The sequence below is a fragment of the Triturus cristatus genome, chromosome 9 (genome assembly GCF_964204655.1).
Source record: "Triturus cristatus chromosome 9, aTriCri1.1, whole genome shotgun sequence".
NCBI classification, from domain to species: domain Eukaryota; kingdom Metazoa; phylum Chordata; class Amphibia; order Caudata; family Salamandridae; genus Triturus; species Triturus cristatus.
Window position 1 is genome coordinate 261,106,667 of NC_140592.1, and position 22,558 is coordinate 261,129,224.

Consider the following 22,558-nt stretch of genomic DNA (forward strand, 5'->3'; position numbering starts at 1 on the left):
GCCCGGTTTGTTTACTGGGGGACGGTTTTGCAGCAGTGTAACAAAAGCGGCAAGCGGCAGTGCTGCTCAGTAGCACACCCCTGTCCCAGGCCGGTCCAGCTGAATTCCCGGGGCTGATTTGTCTAAAAAAATGGCGACTGGCTACGCTTCGTTTCATGTATGGCTCTTGCTCAGTTCATCACCTCGTTGCATCTTTCATGTTTGTTGATGTGCTCCTTCTCCAGTTTGTGTATCCCCAGTTTTCTCCTTGTAGGTCCTGCTGCAACAACTCTGGGCGTTTTGGTTCCATCACCACAGCTATCTATTGCCAAACTGAACCTTATTGGTTTTGGATCTGTGGATTGGTTGATGGAGGGCCCCGCTCTCCCTTGCAGGAACGGGCACATTCCTGACAGCTTGGAGCAGTGGGGCTATCCGTCAGCAATCAATAAAGTGATTAAATGGAAGGAACAAGCACAGGATGGGGAGAGACACTACATCATTTCCATTTCAAGATATCCATCATTTGAGTATCTTATCCTGGAGTCTAAGTTCCAGGACAGAAGACATGCAAAGCCCTTGCAGTTTATTTTTCGTCGCATCCATCAGCTGATTTTTGTCACTGATGTGGCTTTTTTTCTATAGTGGACATTTTTGTGGGCTTTCCTGTTTGGGTGATTGCAGAATATTTCTTCACGTATCCTTGCCAAGGAGGTTTTTGGGCCCCGTGGGCTATTTTCCCTTAATATTAAAGCTATTAAGAAGACACTTCACACTTTGCATGCAATATCACAAGTACAGGTAGGCACCTCGGTAACTTGGAGGGGTGACCCTTTCTTTGGGCAGCCATTAAGAGAAACCATTACTGCATCCTGCCATGGGTACTTTCTTAGAAGACAAGGTGCTGTCCCAACTTCACAAATTCTAATCCATTAAACTCATTGTCGGAACGTTCAATCGTTAAACACATAATAAACACATAATAATTCACTGCCTGATTGAAGGTACGCAGATCCTTTATGTGAATTGAACTCTTTTGGGCTTTATCTAATAATGTATTTTCTTAGTTTCTCCCTAACACATGCACTGCCTGAAATTATGGTGTTCACTGCACATTTATAATTAGAATAATGATTCACTCACACAGTATTTGTAATTTGTTGAAATGTCACTGTTGTATTAAATGATGTAATTAAAAGAACTGTTGTTTTCCTTAATTTGTTTCGACTTCTTTTTAGCTCAACCTTTCTATTACAATTAAGGGGCATTAGATATTTTGAGGTTTAATAGTTTTCAATTATGCAGGTCGTTTCTTTTTTTATATATTTTGAAAAGATAAGCTATCTCTGCATGCATTCTCCACTTTAGCTATGAGCAGACATAACGTAATTCAAAGTCGAATAAAAGACTCAAAAAACAATGCAATCGCTGTTTATATACCTGTTCCTTGGCAGTAGTGAATCCAAGAGCCTCAAATCAAGGAGTGACAGGAGGGAGTCATTTTAGGATCAGAGATGACCTCTGTCCTTCCCATCATTCAGAAGCCTTTGCCTCCACTGCACAGCAGAGGACCACCTGCCCAATCTCAAGACCCCCTTCAGCAGGGTATGAATAATTTTGGGAAAAGTGCTTCCACCAAAAACATTTTTTCAAAAAAGAACGCATGCACTTTCGCACTGGTTAGCAGCGGTAGCGTGCACGGAGTTCTAAGAGGCAATAAAATCATGGTTCTGAAAACAGGAGGTGTGAAGGCAAAAGATTTGGGGTGACCCAGCAGAGAGGGCCAGGTCCAACAGTACCGGTTTAAGGATATTTCAACAGTTCTCTCCTTTCAAATAAAGCCTGAAATTGGATTATAATGTAGAATGGGCGACTGCCCACCTAAAGGAATAATTACAACTCTTGTCGGGGTGAACCCTTAAATTAATTAAACTCAACTCAACTCAACCCCTTAGTAGCTTTGGCACATGGCAGACAGACTTACTTAGGGCAATGTATAAACTATTTATGCAGTACCAAAAGAATACCAATGACAAAATGACAAATAATAAAAATCCCAAACGGAATTGGCACAATAGAGTGAAACTTGATAAACAAAGTTACACTAAAATGACAAAAATGTAATAAGGGGAATCAGGAATGATTTTTGAAGTTTTAAGTAGAAAACAATTGCTACATCTATGGTCAATGTAGGCTGGGAACTAGGAGTAATTTCAGGTTGTTACTTTCTGACTTAATCGTTTAAGGGCCTCATTTTCAGGGTTTCTTTAGCATCTCCTCTCGGTCTCCTCTAAGGCCTAAAGGATCCCAGGGGCAGCACTTAAGGGCCAGGACTCACTCCAACACAGGCCACCGACAAGGTCCAATCCAGGTCCAGTTGCTACTGTTCAGCAGGGCATTCCACAGTGAGTGTCTCTTGCAACTTGTTGTCTCTCTGTAACCACACAGGAGATCAGCCACTTCTTTGTCAAGGATAGCGGGTCCAGTACTTCAGGACTCCTCTCAGGTCACAGACAGTAGGTTCAATCCTCTTCTGATCTTCTCTAGGTCCATAAAGTGTTCTGAAGTAGGTGCCTGGGTGCACCTTGCCCTAGAGATGGTTTAGGATCTATCTTAGGGGTGATGTATATGTATTAAATAGGCAGATTTAGGCCTGGCAAGGGGTTTATTATTCAGCCCGGTCAAATTAGGAATTTAAAACTGCACACAGGCCGCAAATGCAGATCTAAGACATGTTTTAAGTGGCTACTTGAATGGGCAGCACCATAAGTGCTGGAGGCCCACAAGTAGCATTAATTTACCAGCCCTGGCTATATGGTATACCACTGTACTATGGATTTAGGAGTAAATTAATATATGCCATTTAGATGTAAGCCAATGTTTTCGTGTATCGGAGTGAGCACAGGCACATTAGCACTGGTTATCGTTGGTAAATTGCACCTAATGCCAACTAAAACAAAATTAAAAAACAGGAGGGGTGAAGGCAAACTGTTTGAGGGGGACCCTACAGAGAGGACCAAGTCCAAGAATGCTCAATTATTAATTTAAGTGGTGTCACTTCTTGTGACTTCATTATAGTAAAAGGTCATGTGACATCACTCCATAGGATAACATAGGATCAGATGTCATAGAATGTCTCTTACTGGGGTGTCTCTGGCATCAACAAACATGTGATGTCACTTCCACTGCACCTGGTGGTTTGGTGTCTCGAAGTCCATGCTACCATACCACCATTATGGTGTCCTCTTAGCCCGGCAACACTACTTAGCATAAACTGTGTGGGAGGTATGATTCCAAGCACTGTAAAGGTCCTCTGTGAGGTCTTCACTGCTCCCGGTACCAGTCTTCTAGACACGGACAGCACAATATGGCTGCTGCCGACCAGAAACACGATTCTGACCTCATGCTGCTGAGCCAGAGCTCGAGTAGGGGAAGGCAGAACAATAGGTATCCTGTCACAGGGAGGTGTGACCACCTCCCAGACAGGGTTTAGTGTATTGAAGCCGGGTGGGAGCACATTCCAGCGTCACTCAGTCTGCATGAGGGGAACATTTGGTGCCGTCCTTGCATAGTCCAGTTCAAACCAGCTCAGTAAGCCATTGGTTCCTGCTCTGGCGCAAAACTGGACAAAGGACATGGGAGTATCCTCCCCACTGTCCAACCCCTCCCCTGGGAGGGAAGCCTGAATCGTCCCAACCCTTTCCTTAGAATACTTAAGGGCTTAACTGATGGTGGGTCCCTAGATTCGTGGTGGAACATGATTAATTTCAGACACCACTTAAACTTTGACCGTCTGGGCACTCTGGACTTCGCTGGACTTTGCTTTAGGCATCAAGGCTGCAACCAGGAAGACTCCTGCTGCTCCTGATCTCTTTGCCCTGCTCATCTACAGCCACGTCCATGCCTGTGCTCCATACAGGAAACCTTTCAAGGCCTGTGGGTATCCAAGAGATCTGATGGAATCTCCCTTGAAGTGAAGGAGTCACTTTCCTGCATCGGCAGGCACCGCAACTAAGCTGACAGGTCTGCTGATCCTGGGCTTCCACGGACTCCGAAAGGTTCAGCAACACAGGTTGTGGTTCCGTATCGTCGGAGGACGTATGAGGGGAGATCGGAGACAGTGTCTCTTTGGAGTAGTGAGTACATATTGTTAGGTGTGGCGATAAAAATATCTTGGAGGCTCTATTTTTCTAAGATTATTCCTAGCGTTACTATCGTGGGAATTCTGAGCTGTGTTTTTATTAAGAGGAGCAGACGATATCAGTGGGGTGAAGTTTGCTTTACGATATTTGTAGTTAAATCAAGGCTCATTAGTGTGAGGTGATGACAGACGACTGGGAAAATTTTTGCAACAGTATGGCTGGAATAATATTGCTATCCCGTCTTTTGTCTACCTTGCTCTCCCTTTACTCGATGGTGCATAAACATCCAGAGTGTGACGACAAGAGCACCATCCCCCGCCGTCCCGGGTTCAGAATAAAAACTCGTAGACTCTTGTAAGTACAATGAATTTGTAAAGAGAATGGCTCAGTTGAACCATAGATTTGCGAGGAGATGTTGATTTTTACTCTCTGGGGCTCTAGAGAGACTAATGGCTGGGCAAATCTGCGTTTTAAACGTATATGCACTGTGAGTATACTTGCAGGTACTTGATCAAGATTTTTTTGCACTTACGCCACTGGTTGAGGGGTTCACGTGTGGGGCGATGTCCGCTTGCACGGGTTTTAGGGTTTTGTTGAATGAATAGGCGGCAATGAAGGATATTAATCACTTAAATAGACGCATGGGAAATTCAATTAGAGTAAAGGCTAATGAGAACAACTATGAGTCTGGAAATCACGATGTGTTTTCCCTCTTTTGTTTTTTCTTGTTGTAGAATTGTGTATCCTCTTGGAAATCTCCAGACAGAGTGACGTTGGGGCAATACCCTAATTTACAAAGTAAAAAGGTAAAGAATACCCGATTAGGGGTACAGACCAGCAAATAGGGACCGACACCCTGATGAATTGCCAGAGTGACCCGGTTGGGCACTTAAAAAGCTGACAGAAACATGTTGGTTTTTGCAGTGGGGATTAAAGGGTCGTTACCTTCCCTGAATACCCCATACCGTTGGTTTTAATCCTGCCAGAGGTTGACAAAAATACAATTTGTGGGTTATCCTCGAGACAGTTTTACATCTATATCTGCACCTCTCTTGGTCCCTTCTTCCAGGAGAAGATTTGTTTTCCTTTTTGATTTGAGTTACACTTTTGTGTTTTGTTTTGTCTTTCTTTATTACACTCTACCCTCACCACTACTCTTCATCTTCTTAAAAAATTGCGCTCCATCCAAGGTGTTGGTCTGCACCTGGATGTATGATGCGGCCCAATGATGAAGCATGACACTATCAAGTGTGTGAGGGCAGTATTAAGACATCTGTTGATTTTCCCACGTTTAGCGTCTAGTAAAGTTATTTGTGTTATTTAGTGTTTCTCTGTCGTGTGAGACTAAATATCGGTAAGGGAGTCAGAGAAAGTTCAATCCCTCGTCTCTTCAATTTTGTGATATCCAGTCAAAGAAAGAGACTGATATACAGAAGTGGGGCCAGAAGCACTTACACCAAGACCCCAGAGCAATTGAGAATACAATTTCAGTACTACTTAACTTCTGAGTCCCAGCCTGTACTTAATTCAGCCTAGCATGGAAACTAAACCTGCGCCTTCATTGGAATTCTATTAACCTCAGGGGTCAAGATTTGTCTGTATGAATATTGTTAGGCACATACTTCTCCTTCTGCTGCTCTGACATTGCCCCTGTAGGTGCAAAGTTGTTCTTTGTGAGTCCTGGTGGAACTCCAGGGTAGTACACATTTAACCTGTGCCTCCATGACCTTTTTGCATTCGTGTTGATGTCTATAACTTTATGCATGTGTAAAAGTAGTAGTAGCTCACCTGTAGATCTCTTAAAAAACAGGGATACAAATATTTACCACAATATATCTATGAAGTAGCATTGTATAAGTTAAAGATAAAAGGATTAAATCATAAGGTGTAGCATAATTAACCAACAATACTATTAGTTAAAGATAAAAAAAAATACACATTTTAATATAAATCGTTCAATAACCAATGATTCAAAGGTATAAAAGAAACATATATATTTGAACATACTCATACAATCATAAGGAAAGTGGTTGGTGCAAACAGGTGATCACATGCTGCCAAAGTGTAAATTGTATTGCCCAAATGTGTTTAACTGTAAAAAAAGGGTCCCACTTCACAAAGGTAAAATGAGAAGAAACTCTAACTTTATGACTTTCTGTATTCACAAAGGGCATTTACTACTCGTAAATCCCTTTTCAGAATACCAAACATTGTAAAGTTCAACTATTGGTATTCACAAAGGGCATTTAGGAGTTGCAAATGCCCTTTGTGAATACCAAAGTCATAAAGTTAGACGTTCGTCTCAGTATACCTTTGCGAATCGGGCCTTAAGTGTCTGGTTAATGAATTTGCAACATATAATCTAAATGAAACATTGTTGGTGAACTGAAACATACACAGAGCACAAAAAGCAGAATTTGATGTCTGGAGTCATCATTGGTGTTTTAATCCCTTCGAACGTGGTGGGTCAGTTTCAGGACATAGTATTTTTAACATAAGGACATGAATTATGAGAACAGAAAAATCAAGCTATGAATGAGTCCTTCACTTTGACTGTGGAAAGCAATATTTGGCTTTAAAGAGCTACAAATATTGTCTTCAATTGAGGTACAGAGGTCAAGGAATTGTAATTGATACATCAAACTATTTTACAAAGTAGCATACACAGCCCCGCAAGTGTCTGAGTCCTGGCAGAATATTAATACGTTTTCCTTGATTTATACAATGTTTCCTTGTTGGTATGTTGATTGCGTACCTATACGCTTTCTTGCAGCCATGCTGGAAAGGTGTTTCATTATTTGGATGCAGCCATATTTCTAGGCAAATGAGGGAAATCATACTTTTCCTTGTGAAGATACTTTGCAATCATAATTTGCATTACAGAAAATGATGTAAAAACAACTGCAGATCCTGTTGTAACAGCAAGGCTGTTTTCTGAGTGCTAACATGAGCACAAACTGGTTTCACTCCAGGAGCACCTTTAATATTATGGATTTTAGTTAACTTATTGAGACAACTCCTGTAGCCATTATAACACTGTAACAACATCATGTCCACAGTATGCTTACCTGGCCCCATACAAGCTCCCCAATTCCAAGAAATATGCACCACATCCATTGGTCAAGCTCAAGAGGAGAACAACTAAAAGGCTTTCCACCAAACTGTACAATTATTATCTGAAATAAAGAAATTGGTAACATGGTCATCACGTAAGCTTTCTAGAGGACATACTATTGCAGCAGGAAAACAGAAATGCATTGAAAAGTGTTTCAGGAAATAGGTTAAGACATCTAGCTGAATTCTTTACAACAACACAGGTACTAGAATGTACAAGAGATAGTGGAATCTTAAAGAGACTCAGTCACTGGAAAACAGATGTTCAAAGTGTGGAGAGAATGCCTAACTGAACAAGAACAATCATTTTGAGGAAGAAACCCATCAGAGGTGTCTGTCAAACGACTTGTTAACATTCCTCTTTCTTTTGAAGGATGAGACTCATCATCATTGATTTTATATTACTGTTTACAAAAGGTTTATTATACAAATTAGTTGTATGAGTTAGTTAATCAGGAAGCTAAGGAAGATATCATCATTATTATAAGTTTTCCTGGCTTTGCTTGATTCTTTGATATTTTTCTTTAACTTCAACAGAATAAAGAACATTTGACAGTGTTACTTCTATTGGGCATTCCTAGGCCAGGATGTGCATAATATAATGTATGTGTGAACACTTATGAGTGTGCATTATGTATATCTCCGGGTAGTAGATATCTGTATGAGTTATTGAGTGTCTTATAATGAATACATATTTTTATAAATACCTTGTGTGGTTCATTTTCATTTAATCTAGCTACTTTACACTCCTTCTGGACTAAGCCTGAAGGCTGCTCTCCACAGCTACCACTTAGAGAGCTTTCTAAGGTTGTATAAGATGACTAAAATCGCCATAAGGGTTGTCTGGATCAGTGCAAGGTATCGACCCACATAAGTGTACATCATGACCTAGCTATATGCAAATCAGTCTTGACCCTGTGCCTCCTGGGTCCAAATTGGAATGGCATGGTGAGCAAAGAAACAATGGATTGAGGCCCAGATCTCTGTACTGGGGTGAATGTATGACATCGTTCTGCATTCCGTCCATCAATAGTTCTTTTTGCATTTGTCACCCCGAGTGGGTCGGGTATGCTCAGACGTGAGTCCCGTGCTCTCCATGCCACTGGAATTAAGGTATCTTGGCTGAAGAGGGGTGAAACCCCGAACCCGGTCCTAGGATGCTTGTTTCCAGTCCAGGGAGGACCTGGCCTGGCAGTTCGGGCTGGACTGTTCCCATGGGGCATAGGGTCATGACTGATTTGCATATGGCTGGGTCCAAACTGGAATGGCATGGTGAGCAAAGAAATGATTGATTGAGGCCCAGATCTCTGTACTGGGGTGAATGTATGACATTGTTCTGCATTCTGTCTATCAATAGTTCTTTTTGCATAATTAAGAGAGGGCACTAATTTTGCCTTAAGAATTTTCAGAATGGGATTAGCAGTTGGACTGTGAAGTCGCTGGTTAAGGCTTTATAAAGAAAAAAAGATGCCTGCCGCTTTCCTTCTCAGATGTTTCAGGTGGGCTGTAGATTTTGCCCCTTCCGATAGCCAGAAGCACAAATAATTGTAGCTTAACTTGTTTTGATTTGCAGGGCGCCAAGACGCCAGTATATGGTCTTCTTTCATGGGTAGTTCCCAAATATAAGTATCCTGGTCTCCTGATTCACCAGGAGTTTATTCTGTTGATTATATCCGTGCAAAGCTTTTAGGGCCTTCTGTAAGCCGATTCTCGTGTGGTCCATTATTACAATGTTGTCTACATACTGGAGTATTTGAAGCCACATATTCCCCAGTCTTGGAGGCAGTAGGCTTGCCCCCTCCAGCGCTTTCCCCAGGTCAGCTGTGTACAGATTAAAAAGTATAGGGGCAAGTACGCACCCTTGTTTGAGACCGTTATTAGTTGGTACCTTGGCGGTTACTGATGTTTGACTGATTTTAATACGGACCAGGTCCCCTGATATAGAGAAATTATGGCCTTTAGCAGCTGATGGGGAATTCCTCAAGACTGCAGTTTTTCCCACAGCTTCCCTCGATCAACCCGATCAAAAGCTACACTATAGTCCACAAAACAGCAAAAAAGTGGTATTTGAGATGGCTGGGTAGCGTGGTTAGACAGATGGCCCAGTACTAAGATGTTATCTGTGGTAGAGCTTTAGGCCCTAAATCCTGTTTGAAAAAGGGGAAGAATGTTATTATCTGTTGCCCAGGCTTCCAGTTCTTTCAAAAGTATTCTGGCATATGCTTTCGCTTCAACATCTAATAAAGCAATAAGCCGATAATTTTCGGGTTTTGTGCTGTCCCCTTTTTTATAAATTGGGGAAAGTATTGAGCCTTTCCACGGCGATGGAAAAGTAGAAGTGGCGAAGGTATGCTTAAAAAGTTTTGTTAACTGTTCTGCCCAGAATCCCTGCGAAGCTTTGAACACAGATGCGGGAACTCCATTGGGTCCTGGAGCGCCATCTGTCCTCATTTTTTTGATCAGGGTAGTTACCTCGGCCACTGTGATGTTAGTAGTTTTGACGACTTTCTCTTTTATTGGAGATAGTTGATGGGAATAAGTTTGAATGGTATTCTGATGGGTTGAGTACAGCTGAGTTGCATGTTTAACCCACTCCAGAGCTGCCACTCAGTTTTCTTTTATCTGACCGGTGTAAGTGAGTTGCTTAATATATCTCTAAAGTTGGATAAGTCCCCATTTCTTTAAGAAAGGTAAAAATGTTCACCCATTCTCCCTCGATTTTCTTGAAATGTATTTCTCAGACTTTCTTCCTGTGCGCTGCACGGAGAGCTGTTATTTCCTGTGTTTGGGGGGTTTTGATGCCTTTCCTTCAATCAATCAATCAATCATCGCATTTATATAGCGCGCTACTCACCCAGAGGGTCTCAAGGCGCTGGGGGAGGGGGGTACGCTACTGCTTGAACAGCCAGGTCTTGAGTTGCTTCCTGAAGGCGAGGTGGTCCTGGGTCAGGCGGAGGTGGGTGGGGAGAGTGTTCCATGTCTTGGTGGCGAGGTAGGAGAAGGACCGTCCCCCTGTGGTGGCTCTTCAGATGTGGGGGACGGCGGCGAGGGCGTGGCTGGTCGATCGAAGCTGGCGTTTGGGAGCGTAGAAGTTGAGGCGGCTGTTGAGGTATCCTGGGCCTTGGTTGTGTAGTGCTTTGTGTGTGTGGGTGAGGAGACGGAAGGTGATTCTCTTGTTGACTGGGAGCCAGTGCAGGTCTCTCAGGTGACCGGAGATGTGGCTGCGGCAGGGGATGTCCAGGATGAGTCGTGCTGAGGCGTTCTGGATCCGCTGGAGTCTCTTCTGGAGTTTGGCAGTGGTTCCGGCGTAGAGGGCGTTGCCGTAGTCCAGACGGCTGGTGACGAGGGCCTGGGTGACCGTCTTCCTGGTCTCGGTGGGGATCCACCGGAAGATCTTACGTAGCATGCGAAGGATGTTGAAGCACGACGAGGAGACGGTGTTGACTTGTCTGGTCATGGAGAGGAAGGAGTCCAGGACGAAGCCCAGGTTGCGTGGGTGGTCTGTTGGTATGGGTGCGCTGCCTAGGGCGGGGGGCCACCAGGAGTCGTCCCAGGCGGTGGGTGAGGGTCCCAGGATGAGGACTTCCGTCTTGTCTGAGTTCAGTTTCAGGCGGCTGTTCTTCATCCATTCGGCTACCTCTTTCATCCCTTCGTGAAGGTTGGCTCTGGCGGTGGCGGGGTCGTTGGTAAGGGAGAGGATCCGCTGGGTGTCGTCGGCGTAGGAGATGATGTTGAGGTTGTGCTGGCGTGCGATGTCTGCGAGGGGGCTCATGTAGGCGTTGAAGAGGGTAGGGCTGAGCGAGGAGCCTTGAGGGACGCCGCAGATGACTTTGGTGGCTTCAGATCTGAACGGAGGGCGGCGGACACTCTGTGTCCTTCCGGCGAGGAAGGAGATGATCCACTCCAGTGCCTTCTCCTGGATTCCGACGTAGCTGAGTCGCTGCACTAGTGTACGGTGACAGACAGTGTCGAAGGCCGCGGAGAGGTCGAGGACGATGAGGGCCGCTGTTTCTCCGTTGTCGCGCAGCGCTCGGATGTCATCGGTGGCTGCGATCAGGGTGGTCTCTGTGCTGTGGTTGGCCCGGAAGCCAGACTGCGAGGGGTCGAGGGATCCGTTCGTCTCGAGGAAGGCGGCCAGCTGCTTGTTGATGGTCTTCTCGATGACTTTTGCAGGAAAAGGGAGCAGCGAGATGGGGCGGTAGTTCTTGAGGTCGGTGGGGTCGGCCGATGGTTTCTTGAGTAGGGCGCTGAGTTCGGCGTGCTTCCAGCTCTCTGGGAAGGTGGCGGTGTCGAAGGAGGTGTTGATGATGTCCCGCAGGTGGGGTGCGATGACAGTGTCGGCCTTGTTGAAGACGTGGTGTGGGCAGGGGTCGGTCGGAGACCCGGAGTGGATGGAGTTCATCGTGCGGACGGTGTCCTCGGTGCTGATCGGAGTCCAGGCGCGGAGGGTGGTGGTGGGGGGCGGTGGTTCGGTCGTGGCGTTTGTCAGTTGAGTGCTGAAGCTGTTGTGTATGTCCGCGATCTTGTTGTGGAAGTAGGAGGCGAGGGAGTTGCAGAGGTCTTGCGAAGGGGTGATGTCGTTGTTTCCGGCGTTGGGGTTGGAGAGCTCTTTGACGATGTTGAAGAGTTCCTTGCTGTTGTGTGCGTTGTTGTCCAGTCGTTCCTTGAATGCAGTTTTCTTGGTGGCGTGGATGAGTTGGTGGTGTTTTCGGGTGGCACGCTTGAGGGCAGTCATGTTGTTCGGTTTTGGGTCTCTGTGCCAGGTTCTCTCGAGGGCTCGGCAGTTCTTCTTGGAGCTCTTGAGTTCGTCGGTGAACCATGGGGCTTTCTTGCTACCGGGTCTGCTGGGTGGGGTCCTCAGGGGGGCGAGCTCGTCTGCGCAAACGCTGATCCACTTTGTGAGGTTGGTGGCCGCCTGGCTAGGGTTCGTTGTGCTGGTGGGAGGGTTCATGTTCAGGGAGGTCACGAGCTGGTCGGCTGTGATCTTGTTCCAGCTCCTGCGTGCAACCTGTTGCTGGTGGTGGTGGATCGTGGTCCTTCCGAAGCTGAAGTGGACGCAGCTGTGGTCCGTCCAGTGGAGTCCGGTGGCGTGGCTGAAGGCGATGTCCTTGCTGGAAGAGAAGACTGGGTCGAGTGTGTGTCCGGCGTAGTGGGTGGGGGTGTTTACCAGTTGCTTGAGTCCGAGGTTATCGAGGTTGTCCAGCAGGGTGGTGGTGTTGCGGTCGTTGTTGTTCTCCAGGTGGAAGTTGAGGTCCCCGAGGAGGATGTAGTCAGTGGAGAGGAGGGCGTGTGGGCTGATGAAGTCGGCGATGTCTTCGCTGAATTGTGTGCGTTGTCCCGGGGGTCTGTAGATGAGGGTGCCTCGGAGGGTGGTCTTGGGGTTGATGTGGACCTGGAAGTGAAGGTGTTCGGCGGTAGTCAGGATGTCGTCGGTGTTGGTCGTGATGCGGATGGTGTTCCTGTGGATGATGGCGATGCCTCCTCCGGTCTGGTTGATGCGGTCCCTTCGGATGATCTTGTAGCCGTCTGGGATGGTGATGGCGATGTCGGGCGCTGAAGAGGCGTTCATCCAGGTTTCCGTGAGGAAGGCGACGTCTGGTGAGGTGGTGTCGAGCAGGCTCCAGAGCTCGATGGCGTGTCTGTGGACGGAGCGGGTGTTGAGTAGGATGCACTTGAGGCGGCTGCTGTTGTTGCTCGTCTTGGTCTTGGTGGGTGCGGGTGTCGTGCAGGTCCGGATGCAGGTGAACTCGCAGGAGCGGCAGCAGAAGGGTCCGTGGGTGCGTCTAGGGGTGGCTCGGTAGCATCCCGGGAGTCGGCCGGCGTTGAGTGCGTTGAGGTCGGTGGCGTTGTAGGTCCGGCGGGTGGGCTGGTGACTGCGGGGGCCAGGGGTCCTAGCACTGGGCGCGGTCCAGGCGCGGACGGGCGCAGACGGGCTTACCTTTGGCGCACCTTCGGCGCTCAATCGGTGCTCCCGCTGCGTGCGTCCGCTGCGCGGTCGCTCCGGGGGCGTCATAGGTAGGGGGACGGGAGGGCGGGTCCGCTGGGTTGGCGGGAGCGGGGCGGCCAATGGGCTGGTGGTGGGCGTGTCCGCAGTGGTCAGCGGCGGGAAAACTGGCGGCCGGGCGGCTCAGCTGTGGCTGGGTCGCTCGGGATCAGGGGTGTCAGCAACGGCGGCAGGAGCAGGGACAGGTAGCAGCAGGAGTCAGGGGGGTGACCAGGCCTACTGAAAGGCGCAGTGGTCACTCCCGAGTACACTCGGCGAGCTCCTAAAGTAGGGGGACGGGAGGGCGGGTCTGCTGGGTTGGCGGGAGCGGGGCGGCCAATGGGCTGGTGGTGGGCGTGTCCGCAGTGGTCAGCGGCGGGAAAACTGGCGGCCGGGCGGCTCAGCTGTGGCTGGGTCGCTCGGGATCAGGGGTGTCAGCGGCGGCGGCAGGAGCAGGGACAGGTAGCGGCAGGAGTCAGGGGGGTGGCCAGGCCTACTGAAAGGCGCAGTGGTCACCCCCCTGGTTCCTTCTTGCCTTCAAGGCCCTTGAAAAACTGCGTTTTGTGTGAATTAGGTCTCTTGATTTAATACTTTGCGGGGGTGCCAGAGAGTGGGTATCCTGCACTTGGGTGCCTCCAGTTTGTGCCCCTAGGGCGGATTTTAATTCTAATAGGAGTGCTTCCCAGTGCTCCTGTGGAGAGACTATGCTCATGACTATGGAATTTGATTCTTTGTAAGTTACCCACTCCAAGAGTTTGGGGACAAGATTAATAGTCCATCAAGTGTTCTTAGGAGCTGGGGATGAGATGTGACTTCTATTCAATCCACTAGCCACTGGTTAGGGGTGATTTCTTTTCACTGCTGGATCAATGGGAAAAAGTTACCAAGGGCAAATTTTCCCACTTTGAAGCACATTCTGTTTGCCTCACTGCAAACTAGTCCACAGTCTACCATTTTCAGTACTATCCAACATGGCAACGTTTTTATATCCCATGAGAGAGCTTGGGGAACTTGTGGCACACCAAGGGGTGTGTTTAAGGTAATGAGCAGACCCCCACAATCAACCAGTTCAAAACGGTTATGGAGCCACCTCCCTCTGCCACTGAAACTAATATCAGGATGTTAAAGTGTGTTTTGGGATCACAAGACTCCTCTTCTTCAGGCTTACCATATCACTAAACTTTGAAAGCACAGACCTCCTACTGGTCTGCTTTAAGTTAGTGCAGTTCCCGGACACTTCTATTCTGTCCTGCTTGGGTTAAGTTAGGTTACATTCCTCCCCCAACCATTCTGCCAGACCCAAAGTAGCACCGACAGGCCAGTTTTAGGTAGGCCAATGGTAATTAGTCTGCAGGGACTTCAGGCAGGGAAAGTATAACTTTTCAAAAAATACTTTCCTGTATAGTTATCAAAGATCCAACTTCATCATTGCATTGTATTTTGAGTAAATATCAAAAACAGTGGTTGAACCACTCATTAGCTTATCCCAAACACCAGATAAGGGATTCACGTATGAATTGTACTTTATCTTTTTATTCATCAAATCAGCTATAGCCCAAACAGGAAAAATAGCCTTTTGGAGGCTGGTTACTGTGGGAACATGCAAACATTCAATTCTTACATGTTTCACTTTTAAATACCAGGCACCCTTTTTTGAGGGCTACAAGGTTGACTTAGGAGAAATGTACTTCTTATTTAAATGTAGGGTTTTACTACAGCCGTAAGGTATATCTTGACAGGTCTGCCTCCAAGTGTAAAAGCTGCCAGATTCCGGCTGAACATTTAGACTTGAAGCCATATTTTTCTTTTCAGATTAGTGAATGTCACTGCAGGTACAGTAATCTGTGGGTGGCATTTAAGTTTCAAAGCAATTGGTGTATTTTCTCACTCCATAAACTTTGGTCTTCCTGGAAAGCTAAATATGCCAATTGGGGAGTGTCCAATTTTACCATATTTTCCGGTCAGAGCACATGCAGTGGGGACTAAACAGCAGTCTCAGAGTTCAAAAACCAGAAGCATCAGTCCTATAAAATGGGGATGACCACAGAAAAAGAGGCAGTTTCATAGACATTCTATCTGTCTAGCTGTATACAAATAAGTAGATAACAGATCATTATCCACAAACATACACATTCACACCATACACACACACACACACACACACGCATACACACACACACACACACACAGTGCTTCTTCCTTTATGCTGTCCCTGAACATCCCGTACACAAAATATACCTCCAGAAATGTTTAAAATATCTCGAATCCCACATCTAGTCAGAATTAGGTCGATGGAACAAGAGTCTCTATCTTCCTAAAAAACCTCATCTGAAACATTTGTAAACAACTAATCAGTCAGGTACCAAAGACCAAGCACATCATCTGCAAGACAGTGACTGCTATAAAGGAGTGGCCAATGAGTATATAACAGAACACCATACTTTCTCCTAGAACATAGCCAGTGCCTGTATGCAAGAACTCACAATTCTGCATTGACCGTCCCAAGATAATCTATAAAAGGTATCTGATGTGGTGACTTTCAAAGGCACATTTTCATGTTGCCTTGCAAACCAATGAATACATTTTGTGGTAAAGTTACCTGTATTCCAAAAGTGCCCAAAACAATTGCACAGAAGATAGGGTTCCCAAAGATGCCATCAAATACGTTTCTCTCCCCATGGATTTTACGAGCGTTGATCTCATTGAATAGCTGCATCAGGACAAAGGTGTTGAAGATTATTGTGTAGTGTTCCGAAGGAGGGGAGTGTAGTGGAGCGTTCCTGCCGCTGTCGATCGTAAACATTTTTTCACCTTAAAATAGAAAAGTTTAAAAAGCATGATCTCTTGGTAAACTCACCATCATTTATTTCAAAGTCACGGTTTATTTTTTTTGATCTAATATAGAGACATTTGTGAATTATACAGCAAGAAATGTGTACAAATGCGCAGGAAAAGTATTAAAAGTAGAATGTTACAGAACAGATAGAGATGGAGAAAATGTACGTGCAAAGGAATGATGCTCACCATTTTAGTAATTTTTGTAGGACTGTTAGAAATCAGGCTTCTGGTTGGTTAGGGTATGCACCTAAGCTAAGCAGAAACCACCACTCTAGCCAGGGTCAATCAGATACACACCAAAGATAACCTGTGCTCACCCTCTGGTAGCTTGTCAAGGGCAGTTATCCTAAGAGGCAATGTGTAAAGTATTTGTGCAACACACATACATGGTAACACAATGAAAGCACCGAAAACAACTCCACACAGGTTTAAAGAACTAGATATTTTATGCAAAAAATAAGACCAAATATGATAAAAATCCAACCAGTAGAATAATAGTTATTCAATTTTACATGTATTCGAGCAGTGCTTTTACAAAAATCCTTTAAGCTTATTTTAGAGCCTTTAAGGTAATTTCTCTTGAGTTAACCGTTACAACTGTGTACTTTGAGAAAGCAGGACTCAACGTGTCCCTACGTTTCTGTACCTTGATGAGGGACTGAGCTGCTCTGATTAGGAGCTGATATCCGGTTCTGCACTAAAAGATGAAGGGCGGGCTGGGGTAAGTTGCGGCTCGTGCTGGGGACTCGTTCATCTGGCCTGCGTCATGGCGCAATGAAGTGTGGTGCTGTTGCAGGGCTCCCAGCCAACGGAGCTAAAGAGAGTTACAGGTTGTTTTGGCGGGCCTTGATCACGGGCTGTGACTTTGCCGAAGGAGGAGTTGTGCTGCTGCATGGTTCCTAAACGACACCGGCGTTCAGGCAACTTATTGGTGGTATCAAGGGGGATTTCCTTGCAAGGTCTGCATCTTGGCAAAAGAAAGTCACTCTTTTGACACTCAGCGAGCAGTGACAATCCGGCGTGTTGGGGTGGTGTGACATCACAGTGCACTCCCCGTTTTCTGGGCAATCTCGCCGGGGGGGGGGGGGGGGGGGGTCAGTGCCTCCGCAGCTCTGAGGTCTCGGGCTCAGCTTTAGCCTTGAACACGGTACTGCATGGATGTGCCGCTGGGAGAAAAAGAATGACGTTTCACAGCTCTTGTTCACTGGCACCTGTGAATAACTTGAGAGGCTCCTCACAATGGAGCGCTGCTTGTATTGGTAGAAGGGTGAAAAGGGCTGGCATCATGAAGTTTCTCCTGAGATGAATCATAGTGTACTGAGCCCACTGCATTCAGGTAGTGCTGCAGTACAGGGCAAAGATGTAGATCTTGTTGTGGCAAGGTCTTTAATATGTCTGAGACCTCAGTAGAGAACAGGGGGCAAATCAGCAAGGCCTTGGAGCAACTCTGGGGGTGCTTGCTCTTCGTCCTTGCAGCAGGGCAGAGGTCAGCAGGGAAGCCTAAATAGGTACAGCAGCAACTCCCTTGGGAGAGTCAAACGTAGCAAGATGGTAATTCTTCAGCATAGCAGCATTTACTCCAGAGTAGTTTCTTCCAGGTTCAGTAGTGCACTCCTATGATAGGATCAGAGCCCTCATCTTATGCTCAAAAGTGCATTTGATGGAAGGCAATATGGCGTCCACCTTGCTGGACACTTAAGCTGTTGCTCCAGGACCCCCGCCCATATCTAAAGACTGTACAAACCCCGCAGACCTAAAACACATTCACCCGTCTTCCCGGTCCGGCATGATCAGGAGTATTGCAGTAATCTTGTGGATCAGATTGCTGGGGCTCCTTGGGCTGGTGTGGCATCCTGTGTGGTGTCCGCGTCTGTGCTGTGTTGCAACTGCCAGGAGCTGCTTGCGGAGAGGGGGGCCGAGCTGACCTGACGGTGTACCTAGCTGCAATGCCTCCAAAGCCCGGGAGAGGGAAACCTTGCATGCCGATTGACACTGCTGGTGCTGCAAGGAGCTCCTCAATTCTCAATCAAGGCAGCAAGCGTGGCAGTACTAGGGAGGATGTGGAGAAATGTGAGGGTGTGCAAGGACAGTGTGTGAGTATGCGCATTATTCCCTCTTTGTTTATATCTGGAAAGGAGAGAAAAAAACAACAGCACAACCCTCAACACAATCCTACTGAGTATGATACTAGTGGACAGGCAACAGAGATTGTTAAATTCTTAAATCACTCTGTAAGCCATGGAATTGCTGAGGGGGACTTGGCACATCAGGCTACGGACTCACCTGGTAAACACAGCACCCTGAGAACAGAATGGGTTGAAGGTCTCTCTGTGGTGGAGGCAGGGGGGGGGTGAAGGTCATATTACCCCTATACCTGCCATACAGAATCCCTCTAAAAACGATACAGGACCCAATGACGTCGACAAAGGTGCTCTGGGGAAAACTACCATAAGGGAGGGACAGAGAGATATCTCCCTGAACTTAGAGAACCCGGGGGCAAGTATTGATAATGGCACCCAGATCATGATTAAGGAAACTGACTCAGGGGATCATTTTTTTCTCCTTATCAGACCCTTCTGATTCATCAGAAAATGAAATGGAGTCAGTCTCAAAGTCTCGCTCTAGTGGTGGTTCCTCGGGTAGTTGACACAGTGAGACAAGCTGCATGCACCCAGAGGATATGGGTACCAATACCTCAGAAACCAGCCCCCGGACAATACGCAAGAGGCAGGATCTTGGAGATTGTGTTATGCAGGCTGTGGGCAGTGATGCCCTGTTTTAGGGCATTTCTTTTCAGCTGAACTTGGGGTAGACGGCAGGAGCATACCTAAGCATAACAGGGAAAATATGGCAGAGAAACCGGAGGATATCTCATTGGCTGGGATCTACCAGAGTATAATGGCTCATAGAGGAGACACTCACGGAGAGTTAAAGGACCCAAGGTGCCTGTTGCAAACTCCAGAACTCTGTTCCACGTATTGCGAAATTGTTTTCTGAATTCGTAGAGAGATTTAACGAAGCAGAAGCCTGGATTTCTTGCCTGGAAGATGAGTTGGCAGCCCAGAAGGCAGTAACAGAGTCAATGAGTTCATTGAAAGCTCATTGAAAGAGGATACACAGTGGAAGCTAACGGGTCTTGAAAATTGCCTTCGGAGAAACTACTTGAGTGTTCTGGAGATCCAAGAGGCATGGAACGACAGGATCCTCGCAAATTTATCATCGATCTGTTCTCTGAGGCCCTTCCTGATCTCTCACAATGGGACTGGCAGCGGGAGATCCAAAGAGCGCATCGATTCCTGTTTACGCAGCAGACAAGACCAGCACAAACTACTTCCATACCTAGAGCAATATTAATATCAATGAATAACTTTCTGGCTCACCAGGCTATATATGAACTTGCGCGTCCAGAAGGAAATAGGGTTCGAAAAGGGGTAGAATTTTTGTCAGACCATACTTCTGCCACCAGATGGTGGAGAAACAGTGGCAGTTACGTCAGCTTATTGCCTTATTCCAATGCAAAGGGGCACAAGACTTCTTGCTTAACCCAGCCATACTGAAGGTTATACATAATGAACATACTCTGTTCTTCACCTCAGAAGTTCAGGCCAAAGAGTATTTACAATCAATCTAGTGAGGGGTTTTGGCTCCAGGTATTCGGTCGGGCTGTGAATTTTATGCTGTTTTTTTCTCACTAGTACTTTCCTTTTAAGTTTTTTTTCTTTAGTTGTTTGCAGTGTATGTGATGGGTTTGTTGTGTTACATTACATTTATGAAATTATGCGGGGGGGGAAAGTCCGGGTAGCGAGAGCTTATCATCTTAGGGACCATTGGTCCTAATGCCTCACTGCAGGGTGGGGAAGGGAGGGACGGGGTCTCGTCGGAAACCCTGGGATTGGGGGTGGAGGAGAAGGAGGGGGTTAGGGGGAAGTGGGGGGGTGGGGTGAATGGGGGTAAAACAAAATCAATCCATAACATAATGAAGATGGAAGAACACAGGCATATGAAGCTTTACAGCAGGATTAGTGAGTGGAGGAAGACAGCTACACCTGGGGCCTTATGTAGGTAGCCTAACACTTACCACTTCATAAATACCGAATTTTACCGATTCGGTATTTATGAAGTGGTAAATGCTATGTAGGTAATCAGTCGGTAAAAATTACCGATTCGGAATTGGTCGGTAATTAAGAATCGGTATTTACCGATTCGGTAATGGTAACTGGCTTCCCATTGATTCCTATGGGCCAGGAGGCCCATAGGAACCAATGGGAAGCCAGTTACCATTACCGAATCGGTAAATACCGATTCGGTAATGGGGGGAGCACAATCAAGGGTGGCAGGGTGTCACAGTGACACCCTGTTGCACCCCTGATTCCTGCATGTGTGCACCCGTGGCACACATACATGCCCTAAGGGCATGTATGTCTGCCACATTGCACACTTCTAAGGGCCAAATAATGCATTTTCTAAGACATTCGTCATTTACCACCAACTTTTAGTTGGTGGTAAATAACGAATCCACACTACACCCACACACTCCCCCTACATCTCATTTCAGGATTCGGTATTTACCGAATCGGTAAAATTACCGATTCGGTAATTTTACCGATTCGGTAAATTACCGAATCCTGAAATGTCCCCCCTACATACCAAAAGTCTGAATACCGGTCGGTAACGGGATTTTTACCGAAAATCGGCCGTTACCGACCGGTATTAGGCTACCTACATATGGCCCCTGATGATTAACTCAGGATTACGTATCTGCTCTTTTAATGTGTGTGGGCTTAATATTAATGGCAAAACACAATAGGTGGCTGCTGAGTTACGTGTGCTCCATCCCAATTTGGTTTGCCTACAGAAACTCACATTCCGGTGGGCAAACTGAATATTTTAGCTGAGTTAGGCTACTCGGTATTGACATGTACACAGCAGTCCACGATGAAACAGGTGGTAGCGGTACTAGCTAAATGTCGAATCCAGGTCTCAGGCAGAACGCTGGTGGACAATCAAGGTCGGTGGCTCATTATGGAATGCATCATGGGGGATGTTAAGTTTTCACTATGCACAGTGTATGGGTATAATTTTGATGAAATGTCAGTACTGGAGGGGCTTAATGTAGAATTAGCATCATGGCCCAACCCTCTAATTTTATGTGGTGATTTTAATATACACTTGGGCTGCCGGGATCTGCAGACCGGCATAAAGAATTATAAGGGTAGGAAACCCAAAGTGTTCAAGGCGTTACAGCACCTTCTGGCTGATCATGGATTGATCGATGCATGGGCGGCTTTACGGGACCCAGACCGGGGATATACGTTTAATTCCCATCCACACAAAAAGTTAGTGAGGCTAGATAATTTTTTTATATCAACAGCGCTACTTGCAGGGGCTAAAATTCAAATCTTCCCTAGGATTGCGGCAGATCATGGTCCACTGGTGATGGATATTTTAGCTAACAGCACATATTCTGTTCCGAGATCTTTTTTGTTCGATCGGAAACTATTGTCGGATGTAGCATTTGTTGAACATATGAATAACTGGATTAAGCAATTCTTGGAAATTAACTGTAATTCGACCTCATGTGGTTATATATGGTATGCCTTGAAAGCGGTGCTTAGGAGGAAGGTCCTGAGTTTTGGATTACACAAACAAAGGCAATTGAAATTAGTGATCCAAGAGTTATATGCAAAGCTCAAAACATCTGAATAAAATCTTATGCGGGTAATATTAGCAGGTGCCGACACCACTGCGCTGCAAACTGAAGTTGCCCGATGCAAGGCTAATGTTAACCTACAGTGGAGCAGCAGTGGTGCCCTTAAATATAAGCTCAATAAGGAAAACTGCTATGAGTATGGTGAGGCTACGGGGTGGTGTCTTGCACAAAGACTTCGCTCCAAAGAAGTAGTGCAAAGAATTGAGGTTGTGAAAGACACACAGGGTAATTCACTAGACATGCCTCGGGAGATCTTAAGTGAATTTCACACCTTTTTTGAGGGATTATATACAGAAAATAATCGTGGGGGCAGGCAAGTGAGACCTTGTTGCAGAGTTTAGGGAGTGCGCGGCTGGACAGGATGAGGCAGCAGCTATCCTGGACATGTCTATTACCATGGAAGAGCTCGGGGAGGCCATAAATGTGTTAGCTAGTGGTAAGGCGGCCGGGCCTGATGAATTACCACTGGAGGTATAGAAGATTTTTTTCAGGAATTAAAGGAAGATATATTGGCTACCTTTCAAGAGGCAGGGCTAAGATTGGAGTATTATATAATTGTCTGCTGGATACACAGAGGGATGATCTAGATACCCAAAGCCTTAAGTGGGATAATCGAGTGGGGAGTCAAGGTCTCTCTGTGGAGTAATCGATTGATACAGTGGGAAGATTTTGATTTCTGCTAAAATAAAGGCACAGCACTTTAAGACCCTATTTAATCTCTATCATACCCCTGCAAAAATGCTTAAATGGGGCATAGCCAATGATGGGAAGTGTTTCCGCTGTTGAACAGAT

At 46.3% G+C, this 22,558-nt stretch overlaps 1 protein-coding gene across 4 annotated transcripts in view; it reads right to left on the reverse strand.

Annotated features, from left to right (window-relative positions):
• LOC146797710 (plasma membrane calcium-transporting ATPase 2-like) overlaps positions 1-22,558 on the reverse strand; it is a 2,176,758-nt gene that overhangs the window by 34,166 nt on the left and 2,120,034 nt on the right. For all 4 annotated transcript variants that reach the window (XM_085624877.1, XM_085624876.1, XM_085624878.1 and 1 more), the window contains 2 exons: positions 15,818-16,029; positions 7,190-7,297 (listed from right to left, as the gene is read on the reverse strand). In XM_085624877.1, the coding sequence (XP_085481003.1) occupies positions 7,190-7,297; positions 15,818-16,029 (320 nt within the window). The remainder of the gene's footprint in view (positions 1-7,189; positions 7,298-15,817; positions 16,030-22,558) is intronic.